Genomic DNA, 17,321 nt, shown 5'->3' on the forward strand with positions numbered 1-17,321 from the left:
GGTAACAACTCATCACGGGCGACGGTTGAATCCTTCTGGGTTGGTGCATTACGACCATGCCACCGAATCTTGTTTCATAAGTGCTAAGGGGAGTTGCCTAGACCCCCCACACTGCGGCCACACAGTTACACTTACATAGGTGAGTTCTCCAAGGATGTACTGCAAGCATCCTGTCATTAAGACCTTGAACTCATTAAGAGCTCCTAAGCTCATCCTTACTAGCAGTCAAGCATCTATCCAGGGAAGAGACTATGAGATTACATCTCAATCAATTTGATACTTACGTTTCAGCCTTATAGCTTGTTTGTACCACATTGAACCTACTTTTTGGGATCTCCAATCAGATAGGTTGGGTTGCCGCTATAAATGAAACCAGGACAGGCCTCAGTCCCATTCCCTTACTGGATCTCTTGATTTTCTCAGAATCAAGTCCTTTAGTGAGTGGGTCAGCAATATTGTCTTTTGAACTTACAAAGTCCAATGACACCACTCCAAGAGACACTAGCTCACGAATAGACTTTAATCTTATTCGTACATGTCTCTTCTGTTTCTGGTTATACTTGGAGCTTCTAATCTGAGCTATTGTTGTTTGATTATCACAGTGTACTGAAATAGAAGGTATTGGCTTCATCATCAAGGGAATTTCAGAAAGAAGACCCTTAATCCAATCAGCTTCAGTTACTGTGGTAACCAAAGCACACAATTCTGCCTCAGATGTAGACCGGGTTATAATCGTCTGTTTAACAGACCTCCAAGCAACTGCACCGCCTCCAAGTGTAAAGACATAACCAATAACGCCTTTACACTCAGCAGTGTCAGCTATCCAACTAGCATCACTATATCCCTCCAGGACTGCAGGGAATCTCCCGTACCACAAGCCCAAGGATATAGTGCCTTTCAGATATCTGAGTACTCTGTCTAATGCATCCCAATGCGTTCTGTCCGGACAGCTGGTAAACCTGCTCAATTTCGATATAGCAAAAGAAATATCAGGTCTAGAACAATTTGCTAAATACATTAGACTACCTATTATTTGTGAGTATCTTAATTGAGACACTGCCACACCACTCTTATTCTTGTGAAGAGTTTTTGAAGGATCATAGGGTGTGACTACAGATTTAACTTGGCTATAGCCATATTTCTCTAATAGTCTCTCAACATAGAGTGACTGAGAAATTGCTATTCCATCAGTTGATCGAGTCAACTTCAGCCCTAAAATCATATCAGCACAACCCATATCCTTCATATCAAACTTACCACTTAAGAGGGTCTTAGTCTCATTTATAATAGAAAGGTTAGTTCCAAACAGTAGAATATCATCTACATATAAGCATAGGATAATACAATTATCACCTTTCATTTTAGCATATACATATTTATCAGAGTCATTCACTTCAAAGCCAAATGATAGCATAGCTCTATCAAATTTTTCGTGCCACTACTTTGGGGCTTGCTTCAAACCATAAAGAGATTTGACTAACCTACAAACTTTGTTCTCATTTCCAGAAACTACATATCCCTCAGGTTGATCCATATATATCTCTTCTTCAAGATCTCCATTAAGGAATGCCGTTTTAACATCCATTTGATGGATCTCAAGATGATATATGGACGCCAATGCTATTAATACTCAGATTGTAGTAATTCTTGTAACAGGAGAATAAGTGTCAAAATAGTCAATCCCTTTTTTCTGTTTGAATCCCTTAGCAACTAGGCGGGCTTTGAATTTATCTACTGACCCATTAGATTTTAGTTTTCTTTTAAACACCCATTTACATCCTATAGTGTTACACCCAGGAGGTAAATCTACTAACTCCCAAGTAGCATTAGAGATAATAGAGTCCATTTCACTTTTAATGGCCTCTTTCCAGTACTTAGCTTCAGGAGAAGCCATAGCATCTCTATATGTCACAGAGTCACCTTCTATATTATAGGTGATAAAGTTCTGGCCTAAATCCGTAGACACACGTTGCCTCTTGCTCCTTCTCGGTTCTGTACACTCACTAGATTCATCTAGTCTAGAGTGACTTGAGGAAGGTGTACCCACTACGGATAATGGGACCTCTACAGAAGAAGACTCTTTTCTAGTAGGAATACTAGATTGAGGTGTTCTCGTCTTCATAGGAAATATATCCTCAAAAAATGTAGCATCGCGAAGTTCTACAATAGTATTTGCATCTATTCCAGGAATTTCTGATTTAATAATCAGGAACCTATATGCAATACTATTTTGAGCATAACCCAAGAAGATACCATCTACGGTCTTTGGACCAAGTTTTTTCCTTCTGTGTTCAGGTACTAGTACCTTTGCAAGGCACCCCCACACTTTAAGGTATTTCAAACTTGTCCTTCGGCCTTTCCAAAGCTCATATGGGGTTTTATCCCTTGACTTCATTGGGACTCTATTTAGCACATGACATGCAGTGTATAGAGCCTCCCCCCACATAAAGTTGGGTAACCCAGAACTGCCTAACATGGAATTAATCATATCTTCAAGGGTTCGATTTTTTCGTTCTGCTATACCGTTGGATTGAGGACTATATGGAGCAGTTACCTCATGGATTATACCTGTATCTTGACAAAATTTTTGAAACAGGTTCGAGGTAAATTCTCCACCCCTATCAGACCTTAACCTCTTAATAGTTTTATCGGTTTGATTCTCAGCTTCAGATTTAAAAATCATAAATTTATCTAAAGCTTCATCCTTGGTTTTTAGCAAATAAACATAACAATAACGAGAGTGATCATCAATGAAGGTAATGAAATACCTTTTATGGTCTCTCGTTATTACACCGTTAAACTCACAACAGTCAGTATGAATCAATTCTAAAATATCAGAATTTCTATCAACTGATTTGAAGGGTTTACGGGTTTGTTTATATTGCACACAAATTTCACATTTTTTCTTATCATTTATAGCATGCTTAGGGATCATGTCAAGATTCATCATCCTTTTTATGGTATTAAAATTGACATGTCCTAATCTGTCATGCCACAGATCATAAGACTCAATGTTATATGAACAACCAATATCAGAAGTTTTATTTAAAGTAGCATTTTCTACATTGAGTTTAAATAAATCTTCATTAAGGTAACCTTTTCCAATAAAGGTTCCTAAATGTAATATTACAACTTTATTACATTTAAAGTTCAACTCATAACCAGCACGGACTAACTTTGATCCGCTAATCAAATTCCGACGGACCGCTGGAACATGATGCACCTCGTGCAGTGACAGGACTTTTCCAGAGGTGAACCTCAGGTCAACTTGTCCTATCCCAAACACCCTGGCTGCAGAATGGTTCCCCATGGTCACGGAAGTGCCTTCAATTACCTGATAAGTAAGGAAGGCAGATCGATCAGCACAACAGTGTACATTAGCACCTGTATCAACTAACCATTCATTGGGTTGATAGATCAAGTTTAATTCGGGTTTGAAGGTAACAAACCTATCGCTGGTGTCGTCACTAGCAGTCACGACATTTACTTGTGCCTTGGTGTTGGACGTATTGCTTTGGTTCTTGTCCTTTCGCTTAGGGTAGAATTTGGCATAATGTCCAACCTGTCCACATGCCCAGCAAGGCTTAGGTTTAGTTCCAGTTTTCTTTTGAACCTTTGGGTTGGGTTTCATCTTGTTCTTCATTTTCTGATTTTTGAATTTCTTCTTGTCAGATGAGACTACTACATTTGCCTTTGGAATAAAATCCATAGGCATTCTTGTATCATCATTTTTATGTTGCTTCCGATGTTCTTCTTCGATATTTAAGGCAATCATCAAATCTTCTAGAGAGATTTTACCTCTCCGATGTTTAAGAGTCATGCCAAAATCTTCCCAACTCGGAGGCAATTTTTCGATGATAGACAAGACCTGAAATTTTTCAGGTAATGGCATATCTCCTTCAGCAAGACCATGAATTTGAACTTGGAATTCATGTGTCTGCTCAACCACAGATTTGCCTTCAACCATTTTGAAGTTCAGGAATTTTGCCACAGTATACTTTTCTAAACCAGAATCTTCGGAGTTATATTTTTTATCCAAAGATTTCCACAGCTCTTTAGCTGAAGAGGTTGAGCAGTATACATCAAATAGTGCGTCTGAGAGGGCAGACAGGATTCTCCCATGGCAGAGATAATCCCTTTGCTTAAACCTCTCTAAGGCAGCACTACGGGCAGGTTCCTCTTCAGTAGGTGAAGGAGGGTATGTTTCTATAACGGAGAATAACCCTAGGGTAGTAAGCTAAAATTTCATCCGTTGTTGCCAACGTCTGAAGTTTTGCCCGTAAAATTTCTCGGGTCTAGCACTAGCCTCATCAGATCCTATTACCCTATCATTCATCATGTCTATAGATGCAGGCAAATAAATTCTCTAAGAATGTTGGTAATATATTTAAAGCAATATAAACAGCAGTATTATATTGACACAAAAATAGCATGCAATAGACAGATAAATAAAGTAGTCGGGTTTAGAATATAGTTATCCGGTTGAAGCGTCGGCACGCCGACTGTCCTTAGAGAATTTATTGCCGCCTCACGGTGCAAAGGCTCCCCGGCAAAATTCCCCCAAAATCCGACAACCACTCGTCTTGTCCGTAGGTGCACTCCAAAACGGACGCGACACTCGGACCCAACCTCAGATCGCCGAAAGACCAAGCCTCAGGACACAACAAAGGCGCAGAAAGACTCGAACTCGAAAAAGAAAAATAGAGGAGGTGCTGTGCAGAATTTATCGCATAGAGAAGGGAGAAGAAGGAAGATTGAGTGAAGAATAGAGGCGCTTGTCCCCTTTTATTCACTCTGAGGAGGTACGAAGCACTGCTTCGCTAACGAGGAAACGCGTCCGCGTCTCCTCACACGCGGTGTCGCGTCCGTGTCTCCTCTCACGCGGTGTTGCGTCCGTTCCTTACACGGAACAAAAACCAAACTCTGGTTTGGTTCGAACCAACCGAACTGGAAACCAAATTGGTTTGGTTCAGACTGAACCAAACTAGCAAAAACAGACCGGGCCGCCCGTGAGCGCAAGGCCCACGGGCTGGGGATTTGCACCCCCCCTGCGCGCGTTAATCGCGTACGTGACGCCCGGTTTATGGATTTCCGGCTCGAACCCCCCAAATCCACTCGATTTGGGCTTGGCCCGCGCATGCGTGTAGGTCCCCTTATCATTGCTAAGCAAGGATGGAAGGGCTTCCTATATAAGCCCTTCCAAGCTTCTCCACTTAGCAATGTGGGACTAAAAACACTACCAACAAATGCTTTGAATTTAATACAAAATTCAACAGCAATCCGGTCGCAAATGGTTGCGATCTTTTCATGGGTTCACCGTCCCCACCAGGTTATAGTTTTTATTTGGAGCGGGCGGCCGGAGGCCTCCCGAAGACCTCCGGTGGTGGATAAGTGGTCAGGTTACTGGGCACCGAGCGAGGGTGTCATCCGAGCGGCCTCCGGCCGCCCGCTCCGAACAAAAACTATAACTTGTTGCCTGTTGGGGACGGTGGACTTAGGAAGGAATCACAACCATTTACGGCCGGATCGCGATCATGATCCGACCACGAATGCGAGTGACACATCCCCTGGACCACAAAAAGTGGTCCAAGAGATCAGGCCTAAGGCCCCAATTTTTATTGGGGCCCATTATTTTTAATATATTAAATATATTTTTATATATTTTTTTATAAAGATAATGGAAAATAGTAAGACCCACGTGATAAAAGATTTGCACGAGCTTATTCTCTAAAAATTAGGACCATTATTTTTAATATATTAAATATATTTTTATAAGAGAATGGAAAACAATAAGGCTTACATGATTAAAGATTTGCATGATCTCATTCTTTGATCAAAGCTTCAAATTTTACAAAAGAACTCATTATGGTTCTAACGGATAAAGTCATAAAGGAGCTCTTTTTTTAACAAATTAAATTTATTTTTAATTATGTATGTTATTTTATAAGATCTAATTTATTTCTCTTCAATATCTCTCAATCCTAGCATTCTCTCGTTATGTTTCTCTTTTGTTGGTGACGCTGGCCAGAAGTTATTCATATGAAGAGTTTGTTTGTACATGCCTGTTATGTAGTTAGGGATGTACTTGATATCCTATACAACATATATCAATGACAGGGGACTGCTCTTTTAAATGGTTAATTCATTAAAAGACTGCACTTCTATGTGTAGTTCCATTCAACAATGACAGGAAGATGGAGATAAAACTACGAGTAAAAGAATAGAAGGAAACAAAAATATTGTGAATCTACTATACAAAACATCAAGGGAGAGGGGGCAAGGTACAAAGATTCTCTTGTAGTTAAAGTCTGGAATTTACTCAAGTGTATTTGCAAAAATATGTAACTAGTAAATGGTTGATTGAGGCTTGCAGCACAAGTGATCTGGCCTTAGTTCTGCTTTATTTTCTTTGTTTCGTTGTCTTATGTGTATATTAGCAGATTAGTAAGAATTTAGCAATGCTATATAAAAGTTACAAATGAAAACCATTTCGTCCTCTCCTAGACTCTTAATTGTTTCTGCATAGTGTTAGATGATATACTAACTATTGATGTATTATGACAGGTGGCTACTACACACTGTGTGTGGCTGTCTCTCAAACCCTCTATTTGTTCTTCCTGTTCAAACTCTGGCTCCTGATATACCAAGTCCTTTTTCTGCAAAATTTTCTGAACCTACGAACCCTATGCATGAGAATATCATTGGTGCTGAATTTCAAGACTATGAAGTATGAAGCTTCTATATTGAAGAAACTTCAAAAGGTATAATAAAGCAGCATGTTGAACTCTCACTTTTTATTTAGTGTTAGCGTTTATGCATAATAGTGCCTAGCATAGGAGATTATTTTTATTGGCACTGCTGATATTCTTGATTTCAAGCAGAAAAGTTTATTTGAGATATAAGATACCAAGCATCCTGCTTGTTTCATAAAAAATATGCAGTATTGACTTGGAATTGGCAACCATAAAGCTCTTCATTAGAAATATAGAAACAATGTCGCCATGGGCAAAAATAAAATACAGTTGTTTGCTTTCCTTGCCTAGTCAATAAACCCAACTGATATTTTTATAAATACTATAATAGCATCATCAAAGTTATAATTGACTTTCGTTCATCTGAATTGAATCATATTACAAACTAGTTTAACTAAGAAAAATGAATAAATGCTGGACAGGGCATGTTGAGAGTACTATTTGCCTTATGTAATTAGGCCTTAGTAATCCCCAATCCCTTCCCTTCCTTTGTCGGGGATGTTCCAAATCCCACTGGTCATCTCTTCCCATCTTTGCTGAACCAGCATCATGTTCACCATCCAAATCAAACTTCAAATCCCTTTCCACTATGATTTTGGATTTGAAGTTTCCAGTTACCAGTCCAATCGAGAAGTAAAGATATCTCAAGAGGAATCAGATGCTGTCTTGCACTACATGGAGTCAATATTATAAGGTCCAATTTAGGCAAAAGATTCAAGTAATCTAGCAGGTGGGAAACATTGGGATAAGAACAATTTGGAGTAGAGCTCCGGTTCCAATGGGCTATGGCCGCTATGCTACTTGATATGAGTTTTTGACATGGGTGTGGATCCTAATGTTTGAATGGACTATTTCTAGAAAAAACATACACATAACCAATAGAAATATTGAGTGACCACTCGAGCATTGGTGTTCAATTGTCAATATCCAACACAGATATGGAAGGGATAGGTTTCCATGTATCAGAACTAATGGGAGAGGGTAAGACTATATATGACATAGATGATGTAGTAGATGAATGTATTGTTGAGATCTAAGGAATATGAATATATGATGACCAATTGTAAACATGCAGTTTAGTTCTGTGGCTAACATATGACAGGTATAAACATGCAGTTTAGTTCTATTCTAAGGTTGTTTTTACCTTAACTTGCATGTTAGCAGTAACTTGGATCATGTTTGCATATTGCTTGATATGGAAATGGTTTTTTGATTCTCCCTCCATTGCAAATACCCTCTTCTGTTCTACTGACAATCTGATTATGTTGTACTGGCAAATGAGCTGAATTCAACAGACCTTAAATTTATGGCCAAAAGATGCCATTCTATGTGCTGTTTTAAATAGCATATTCTGTTGGATTGTATATTCTTTCAAATGTCAAAATAATGACAATCTGTAGCAGTTGCATTTATTATAATACCTTAAGAGTGTCTTGGGATGCAGACTCGGTATTACCTTTCTTAATATAAAAGGGGTTTTCACACAATGATAATATGAATGGCCTTAAATACTCATTATAACTTGGAAGATTTTGGAGTTATTTAGTGGCTAAGATTAATTGCCTTCAAATTTGTTTAAAACCAAAGACTAAAAGAAGCTTTCCCATTATTTTGTGTCAAAACCCCTATTCATACTTTTTTTTCTGTTTCCTATTGATATATGACAGGAAACCCAATAAATGCTCAAAATGTGGATTTCTCTTTGGACATGATACAACATCATGATCAGTGAGTAACAGGCCTAAACAAAACAAATATGGTTTCCAAAATCTAGTACCAGTCAAGATAATGGTGCTGCTGCTACATTGAAGGGAGGAAGGTGCACTGAACTATGATCGCATGGAAATGTGAAGGAAGATGATACGGTACAAAATAAATAAATAAAAGAAATAGGAGCAAGATTTGCGAGCTAATTAAATGTAGAAAATTATTGAAAAGAAAATGTTTTATGCTGAGAGCTGACTAGACCCTAATAGATAATATCTCAGGCAGGTGGATTATTTAAAACATGAGAAACATGTTTTTTTTTTTTTTTTTTATAACTGACTGTTGAGCAATCATCAAATCAAATGATGGGATCCAACAATAAAAAGCCTCCATTTGAGTTGACTGTGCTTATTGCCAATTTGTGTGGATGGGCTCCTCAGCCTAACTACCTGTGCATTTGTGTGGCAAATTGGTAGGAAAATGTCTGTATTATTCCCTCTGTCTCATCAATAATGAAGCAGCCCTCGTTAATCATACGATAAATTTATAATATATAGCAAGGGCTGAATGTTAGTGAAGTCGATATAAAATATCGTCCCAAATAGGCTCTTTAATACCTAATTTACTCTTTTACAAAGTATAGATAATTGTGAGAGACCGTACCGTTAGGATGATAAATTTCATCTTTTTACAGTAATAATGATTATATGTATCCTTGACATTTAAGGATTTATTTTCAATTTTAATAAATTAATAGATGAAATTTTTTTAATGGATGATTGATCTAAGAATATTGGACTGATGAATTATTCACGTGTTTCCTGATTTATTCTTATAACTAATAAAAAAAATTTTATAGGACTAAATCGATCATCCCAATTAATCAAATACATGATACCAATTAAAATAAATAAATAAAAATAATAATGATTATAAATTGTTTATTATTTTACACAGATTTTAAAGATCAATATTATGGCGTTTTGGTCCATCAATCATGCATATATATCTTCGAGCTCTCTTGCAGCAATCGCCAAGTTGAACAAGTGCTTCTTCTTGATTTCTCTTCGAGTTTCAGTCAACCGGAGAAATCCAAGTCCTGCGGATCATGGCGAAGGTTCACCCCAACACTGAAGAAAATTGCGTCGACAGCATGGAGGTCGACGCTGGCGGCCGGAAAGATAAGAGTAGGGTGTTGACGGTGTGGAGGAAGTCTCTACTCTTCGGTTGCAGGGGCTTCACGGTCTTCGACGAGGAGGGCAATTTGGTCTTTCGAGTCGATAACTACGGCTCCGGCCGTGCCGGCGAGATCGTGCTCATGGACGCCGCCGGGAAGCCTCTGCTCACCATCCGGCGAAAGGTGTGTGACCAGTTATTAAATCAGTTTTTATATGAAGCATTTGATTGGACTAAACTAGTTGAATGATCGCAGAAACTGAGTCTCGGTGAGAATTGGAAGGTATACAACGGCGAGGACGCCGTCGACCCCTTGTACTCCGTCAAGAAGAAGTACGCGAGCCGCCTCCGTGCCAAGGCCGCCCTCGCTCGCGTGGCGGACTGCAGGCGGCGAGGCGGCGGCGGCGCCGCTGCCGGGTACGAGGTGGAGGGGTCGTACTACCGGCGGAGCTGCACGGTCTATGACGAGCGACGGCGAGCGGTGGCGGAGGTACGGCGGAAGGAAGCCGCCAGAGGGGTGGGATTCGGCGACGACGTGTACTGCCTGGTGGTGGAACCGGCGGCTGACGCGTGCCTCGCGATGGCCGTCGTCGTCGTCCTCGATCAGATGTTCCGGTCGAGAATTTCTCTGATTAAAGACTGAGGTCTCAAGTTTTTGCAATGATTTTTTTATTTTACCAAAAAGAAACACTTTTTTTTCTTTCATTCATGGTTTTCTGTTTTTTTTATCACCCTAATCCAGCCACGAGGTTGAAGGTATAAAAAAGGTTGTTTGGAGTGTATATTTGATTCATAAATTACCATGAAGTAAATCGTAATGTGTGTATTCTTCCAAATAATGTCTAAAATTTTGTTCCCTGACCATATTTTGACTTTTCAATCGGAATAAAGCAGTATCATTTATAGTAAAAGCTAATAGTGGGTTCATTCATAGTCTGGATTTAAATAATGACAGCTTCAAAGATACAATGAACACGAAACAAAGCCAAAGAAAAACATTGGCATACATACTCCAGATCTGCTGCTACAAATTTTGCATCGATGAAAGGATGTCAGTAGAGGAACTTCCCGATCAACAAAGAGATCAGCTTTTCGTTATTAGGTTTGGGGTATAACAAGTTGCATAATGATCTTCAATCAAATCGTTGCATAATTAAGCCAACAAGGCTGAAAAAAAACATGAAGTCCGTTTTGTCATGCTACAGAATTTGTCTGACTCCGGTGGTGAAGTTGAGCTGGTGGAAGCTATATTTTGGTTTGATGGCGAACGGCGAGTTGCAGAGATGCAGCAATAAGGGGAAATAATGAAGAAAGTCTCTGAGATGAGAGGAAACAAGTTCAAATACTCGGAAGCTTCAGCTTGTAGTAAGAGTACCTGGTCAAATAATAAACCCATATTATGGATAGCTATAATAAAATTACAAAACATGTAAACCAGTAGCAACTAACTACAGTATGATGCAATAGATTGTTTACAAGATGAAGGTTCTTATTGATACCTGTCATTTCCTATTTCAGATGAAAGGAACCAACCATCTCATCTCTGATCCATTTCCATTGGCCACATAGTAAACCTTTTTCCACTTTTCATCTGAAAAACTCTCGCGTCGTATGAGTCTTTGCCTGGGGTAAGTGAGGTGCAATGTGCAAAAGATTGTCAAATTCCACGCTAGAATTTGTTCAATTAAAAACAATCCAAACAGTTTGGAAAATTTTTATTCCCACAAGTTCACTACTAATACAAATGACTCTGATTCTGCTAACATCTGGAACGATCATCGTATCCTAAATCCATAAAATAATACCAACATACTAATACAATTATCAAACAAAATTTGTCAGTGTAAACTAACTGGAACATCGGATCAACTAAGGAAGATCATAGTCTATAACAAACGAAAAAGGCCCAACTTTCATATAAATTCTATAAACAAAACTTAAGGCTTGAGAAATGGCCACTCCATCACAAGAAATACTACACTTCTATTGATATTAAACAAGCATTTGAAAAGAAAAGGGCATAAAATAAGTGACGTTCAGTCGACAAAAGAGATGATTTTCTAAAACAAATAGCGGCATGACCTTTCAGTGTTAGTAAACAACATAATTTTCCTCCAGACAATTGCTTGAGAAGAAAGTAAATGTTTTTTCAGCTACCTTAGATAATAATGGCACACAGTAGCAGCCTCATCCAAAGTGTAACGAGGCAACATGACGCGGGCACCTAGGGGTACATCCGGAAGTTCTTGGCGTAACTTCCCGACAGAAGTCGAATGAGAGAAGGCTCCTATCATCATGTTATCATGCATCATAGATCTGTAAGCATTCACCTGTAAGAATATCAATGTTTCATGTTGAAAAATCTATTTGCTACACTGACAAGTGTTGCTTTTGATGGTGGATTTGGATGGTTTGTAGTAAATGTAATAAGAAAATAGTTGACGCTTACTGTTGTAAGCTCCCTAGCATGAACCTGCCGAGAAGACTTCCATGACAGAAGTTCATGATATTCACTAAACGTGAACCAGTTATTGTACTGAAAAAAAAAAAAAAGAATGATCAAGTATACAGATATTGGCCAATATCAAGCAAACACTCTCAGGGTTCTCAATCTTATGATACCTGGTCAATAGCAAAGAGTACAGGCACGTCTTTCACTAGTGATAATTCTTCTCTTAACCGAACCAATACTCCCACTGCAGCGTGTGAGTAAGCAATACCAGTTTGAATAAGATCATATAGTGTAGAGCCTTCAGGCATCGCCATGGAATCAACTCCTTTCATTAAGCCAACACCAGTACCTTCTCCTAAAAGAATGGGGTCAAAAATTTGACAGGGTAATTGCTTTAAGCGACCCTCATTGAACTTGAGGAAATCCTGAGGAATGACATCCATAGGAAAGCGATGTGTAAACAAAAATATCTTTAAAAATGTATCAAAGTTGAAAAGTCCCTCTTAGGTGCAAAACAAATACCTACCATGTACTTTCAAATTTGATTAGAATGAAGAACTGAGAAAGAAGCTATTAGAGAGCTAACCCATAATTGTGGATAACGTATCTGAAAGAATATTATCAAAGAAATCCACAACTAAATCTTCTAGCATTTACTATGTTATATATGGCAGTATCAAAATTCAAGATTGACAACTAACAAAAAGTACTTGGTTTTGTTGAGAACCTATTGATGATCTGACTCCAGCATAAGCATGTTGCAAAGACTGAAGATATATGTTTTATTTATAAAATTTCAGCAATTATATGTAAGGTTAAATATTCAATCAAAATCCTTTGCAATGACACACAAAATAAATAAATAACAAACAAATCAAGGAAAAGAAGGAAACTAAAAATGTAAAGAATAGCATAATGAAAACAATCACAGTACACAAATAAAGATTAAGCATTGGCAATATATAATTGAAAATGATGATAAAAACAGATGTTGGCATAAGCATAATCAACTAATAAGCCTTAATAAATTGATAGGCTCTTGGGCGGCAAATTTTTCTGGACTAAACAATAAGGGATTGCAGCAGTAAGCATCCCAGCCATGCCTTCTGGTGTTGGAATCAAAGGATTATCACATAAAAAAATTATGAAAACAAGAGAGATGGTAGAAGCGTCCAGTGATTCTCCAAGATGTGGAACTAAGGAATCCTGAAAGGAACATGCTCAACCTAATCAAAAACTTCATGGAAGATAATTTTCCAAGTTGATCGTTTAGCAAGGAGATGTTTACTTGTGATGCTTCTAAATGATGAAAGATGAAAAACAAAATATATGAAATGGTTTTTCTTCATCAGAGAGATTCAAAAAGTCTAAGTAGGAATCAAGTTAGCATTTACCAATTGAAAGAACTCCTTGCTTAAAAAACTATAAAAAGGCCACTATAAGAATAATATCAAAAATACAGTAAATAATTAAGGTAATATCAAGCATACAACATTCTTGTGAATGGGTAAAAACTTTAAGTTACTAGCAAAAAACAAATCTGATAATGATAATGGTATGCTTTTCAACAATTCCTAGAACAATAGAGAATCTCATACATGAAAAACGCATCATGCACATATCGTTGAAGATAAGAGCATTGAATTAAAATTAAGTCTATAGAAGATCTCTAGATTTAAAAGGAAATATTGAGCACCTGAAGGTTTTTTTCTGCCTGAACAGGTGTATCCCATAATTCCTTGTGCAAATTTTTGTAATAGAAGCCTCCATGGGTCCAATCCCTACCTTTTGGAACATAAAATACTAGCCATCCTTCACTACGAGCCCAATGGACAAGCAAGGCAAGTGCCACACTTTTCCCACAGCTAACAGGACCATCCAGGACAATCTGTTTTTTGCAATCTGATGGTATAGGGAGAAAAATAAGGATGGTCCATATAAACATCATTCTTTTCAATGTGTAGACAACCCTTAAGAAAAATAGCACACCAACCAAGGAAAAAGTGATATTTATTTACACCTACATGCCTAACATGAACAAGACATTTTGGGCCCAAAAGGACCACGTTAGGGTAGCGAAAGTTAAAAGCTCAAGTGGCAAAAATATAACTGAAGAGAGGTCCTGTCAAAAAAAATTCTTAGAGCAAATTCAAGAGTGTTGCATACCAGCAAGATTTTCTTTTAAAACAAATATAGTAAAGCACTTTCAAAGATGATCTCTTGATCCAAAAGAGGAAGAAAAGTAGTTTTCTAATTCCTTTAATAGCATGATATGTGCTCACATACCATATATGACCACGTGGTACTAAACTATGTTATTTTGATGCGCTTTTACACTTGACTACTCTATTAACATTTTATCACCTCCCGCGATAGTCTATTTGTGCTACTGCAATGCATACTAAATCATGATTGCCAATTATCTAAGACTTAATTAAAAAATAATAGCTTGTGTGTTAATTAAGTTTGTAGCATCTATTTGTCTAAATTTCTCATGAGCAAAATAGTACAAATAGGAGGCAGATCTTCATCTGCATACAATGCTAAGTAATTGGCACATCACCTATATGTGTTTCATAAAACTTCAACAAGAACATTTTTGATTATCAGTATTCATTCAGTACTTTGTCTAAGAGTTGAATCTGTTGTAAGAATTAAATACATTAGCTAATGTATGACCAATAAAAAGGAGAAATTGTGAATGCACAAAACAAATATACAAGTAATCATATGAAGATTATAAAACTGGCACCAAATACAAAAAAGGTAATTATTTTGGGGCAACAAGAGAATGCAGATAGGGAAGGTTAACGAAGTAAATAGGAAATTCTGAGCATTTTGGAATGAGATTGAGCATACATTGACTTATCTTTGCTCTCGCCGAACCCTAGCAAAGTTAAATAAAAAATAAAGCAAAATCAATAGAAAGATACAGAAAAGATCAATCAGGTTCTGTGTGTTATGATATCGTTAAAAAGTCACTTGGAGCATCAAACATGAGAAGTTAAGAGGCCGACCAACCAAATGTAGATCTCTGACAAGCATGGAACATTATCTCATTAATCCAAAATTGAAGAACTTTGACACAAGTTCATCAATTTAAGTTCAGATTGCAGATACCAAATCATGTTGCAGCATTTATATTACAATTCAAAATAAGATGTGAGATTCGAGCCATACTTTTATGAAAATGTTCAGAGGACAGAAATCAAGCCAAACTAAAATTGGAATTTTCAGGATTAATCAAATATGATTACCGTTTCTTCCCTTAATAACACCCGTTCCTACTTCCTAGTGCTCATTGTTGCTAGTAATCTTCCTTTTCTTCTCTCCTATTACTGTGCTATAGGTAAGAGATGCCATTAGCAAAGACAAACATTGTAATTTGTAATCACTTGCTCTCATATTTCACTTAATTAATCTCGCTTCCACCAGAAATGAGAAGAAATTAAAAAAAAAGGGAAATAGGAAGGATCCATCTTGAAACAACCTCCAACCAACTTCAAGATGCAAAGAAATCACACAAAAAGGCCAAATCCTAGAACCCTAGATCATAAAATCAAACTGGATAAACATATTTAGTAAATCTTGTCAATGCAATCACTTTATTAAATAGTGTGTTCTATATGTTCCTTCTTAGATACACTTCAATGCCTTCATTAAACCTATTGAATACTTTTAACCAAATGATAGGATAACTTGCATCAAGATGAAATTAGAAAATACCAACGCAAATGTAAACTACATTCTATTCACAGAAGATAAAGCATAAACTCATTTTCATACACATAAATAAGAAAGAACATTGTATTTAAATAATCTAGCATCATATCTCAAAGTTAGCACAAAACATCCTTCTCAAGATTGGGAAACAGATATTGTTAAATGCTTAATTTTTATAGGCCAGGACTAGTTGTTGAATTGGGTTTTTTTCATGGACTCCACATTATCACCAAATTTAATCTTACCCCTTGTACCATCCGCAGGTTTCTATCAGGTGAAGCCTACCAATCAAAACCATTCTATTATCTAGAAAGAAATGTTTGCTATTACGACTTAATTATCATTGTAAAAAATCCTAGTAACTTATAAAAAGTAGAAAATACGGAAAATTATGGCATACTTTTAGTGCCTGAGCGAAGTGTAGGATCTACAATGCGCCTGAAATTATCACGCAGGTCCAGGAAACTCTGCCTGACCATAACAGCGCATCGCCTTGTGTCCTCAAACTCCTTTGTCATTCCTTTTGGCAAACCCTCGGGCAACATAGCTTTCCATTCCTCCAGGCTATTTAAACATCCAGAGCAAACACAATACCAAGGATCATAAGGACAAAAAAAAGACATCATTTCCATCTCAAAAGAAAAGAAAATGTGCATCAGCACCTGAAATCTACATAGGTGCATGCTTCTTTTCTTCCAAGCGAAGCAAAGGAGTTGGTCATAGTGAAGAGGGGGCGGCCGCCGGGGCCAACGTCCAGCGCGGGGTCGTAGGAAGGCGGGAGGGGATCTTTTGGAAGCTCATACTCGTCGTCGATTCCATCAGATATATGAGAGGCGTCTTCAGCACGGGCATCAGTGTCATCGGTTGATTCGGCGCGGGGGTTCTTGACGCGGGCTTTGCCCTTGTCGGTGGTCTTTTTTTTGGCGGAGTAGGAACGGGAAGAAGCCGAGGCGGATAGAAGATCGGGGAGGAGGATGGAAGCTCTGTTCCCCACCGCAGCGGCGGCGGCGGCAGGGCGAAGGAGAGATCTCAGCATTTTTTTGCCGAAAGGGTTTTTCGCAACGTGATAAATCCCGATGACGCTAAAGGTGGAAAACTGATTGATCGGCCTGGGCCGGTCGGCCCAATTGAGCCCGAGATAAGTATAACGGGGTTTGTCTGTGACAGCCCGTGACGTTCCGTTGTTTTCTGTTTACTCTAAGGCGTGGCAGGGCAGTGATAGGTGAATTTAATGACTCAAACTTATTTAATAGGTGAGGTTGATTGAATTTCACCCATCATTGTAGTGAACTAGAATCTTGATCCGCTAAATGTGAACCAGAGGAGAGTGTGTCGACAGTCTAGCTGACGAGGGTGTCAGCCTTCACGAGGATGACAATGGAGCGGAGGCGGCTAACGAATAGCATGAAGTCCTGCCATGAGTGGTGGGCGAAGATGGGAAGCCGACTCTCGGGGGCGGCACAAGTGACGGTCTAGTCGACCTTGGTGAGCAGCGATAGCTCTGCACGACC

At 38.3% G+C, this 17,321-nt stretch overlaps 2 protein-coding genes across 3 annotated transcripts; one reads left to right on the plus strand and one right to left on the minus strand.

Moving 5' to 3' along the window:
• Window positions 1-9,468: 9,468 nt before the first annotated feature.
• Window positions 9,469-10,384, plus strand: LOC121967614 (protein LURP-one-related 8-like). The gene is made up of 2 exons (XM_042517942.1): window positions 9,469-9,819; window positions 9,892-10,384. Exons 1-2 carry the CDS (start codon window positions 9,568-9,570, stop codon window positions 10,276-10,278), a joined length of 639 nt encoding a protein of 212 aa, XP_042373876.1. The 5' UTR covers window positions 9,469-9,567; the 3' UTR covers window positions 10,279-10,384.
• Window positions 10,385-10,584: 200 nt separating this feature from the next.
• On the minus strand, window positions 10,585-16,873 carry LOC121967613. 2 transcript variants are annotated; one of them, XM_042517940.1, is made up of 8 exons: window positions 16,473-16,873; window positions 16,211-16,374; window positions 13,784-13,989; window positions 12,258-12,512; window positions 12,085-12,171; window positions 11,793-11,965; window positions 11,135-11,258; window positions 10,585-11,010 (listed from the first exon to the last, which is right to left on the minus strand). In XM_042517940.1, the coding sequence occupies exons 1-7, from the start codon at window positions 16,844-16,846 to the stop codon at window positions 11,150-11,152; spliced, it is 1,368 nt and encodes a 455-aa protein (XP_042373874.1). In that variant the 5' UTR covers window positions 16,847-16,873; the 3' UTR covers window positions 10,585-11,010; window positions 11,135-11,149. The 2 variants fall into 2 exon arrangements, with proteins under 2 accessions (XP_042373874.1, XP_042373875.1); XM_042517941.1 differs by lacking the exons at window positions 10,585-11,010; window positions 11,135-11,258 and having other exon boundaries at window positions 11,799-11,951.
• Window positions 16,874-17,321: the final 448 nt, after the last annotated feature.

The sequence above is a fragment of the Zingiber officinale genome, chromosome 3B (assembly GCF_018446385.1).
Source record: "Zingiber officinale cultivar Zhangliang chromosome 3B, Zo_v1.1, whole genome shotgun sequence".
Classification (NCBI taxonomy): Eukaryota; Viridiplantae; Streptophyta; class Magnoliopsida; order Zingiberales; family Zingiberaceae; genus Zingiber; species Zingiber officinale.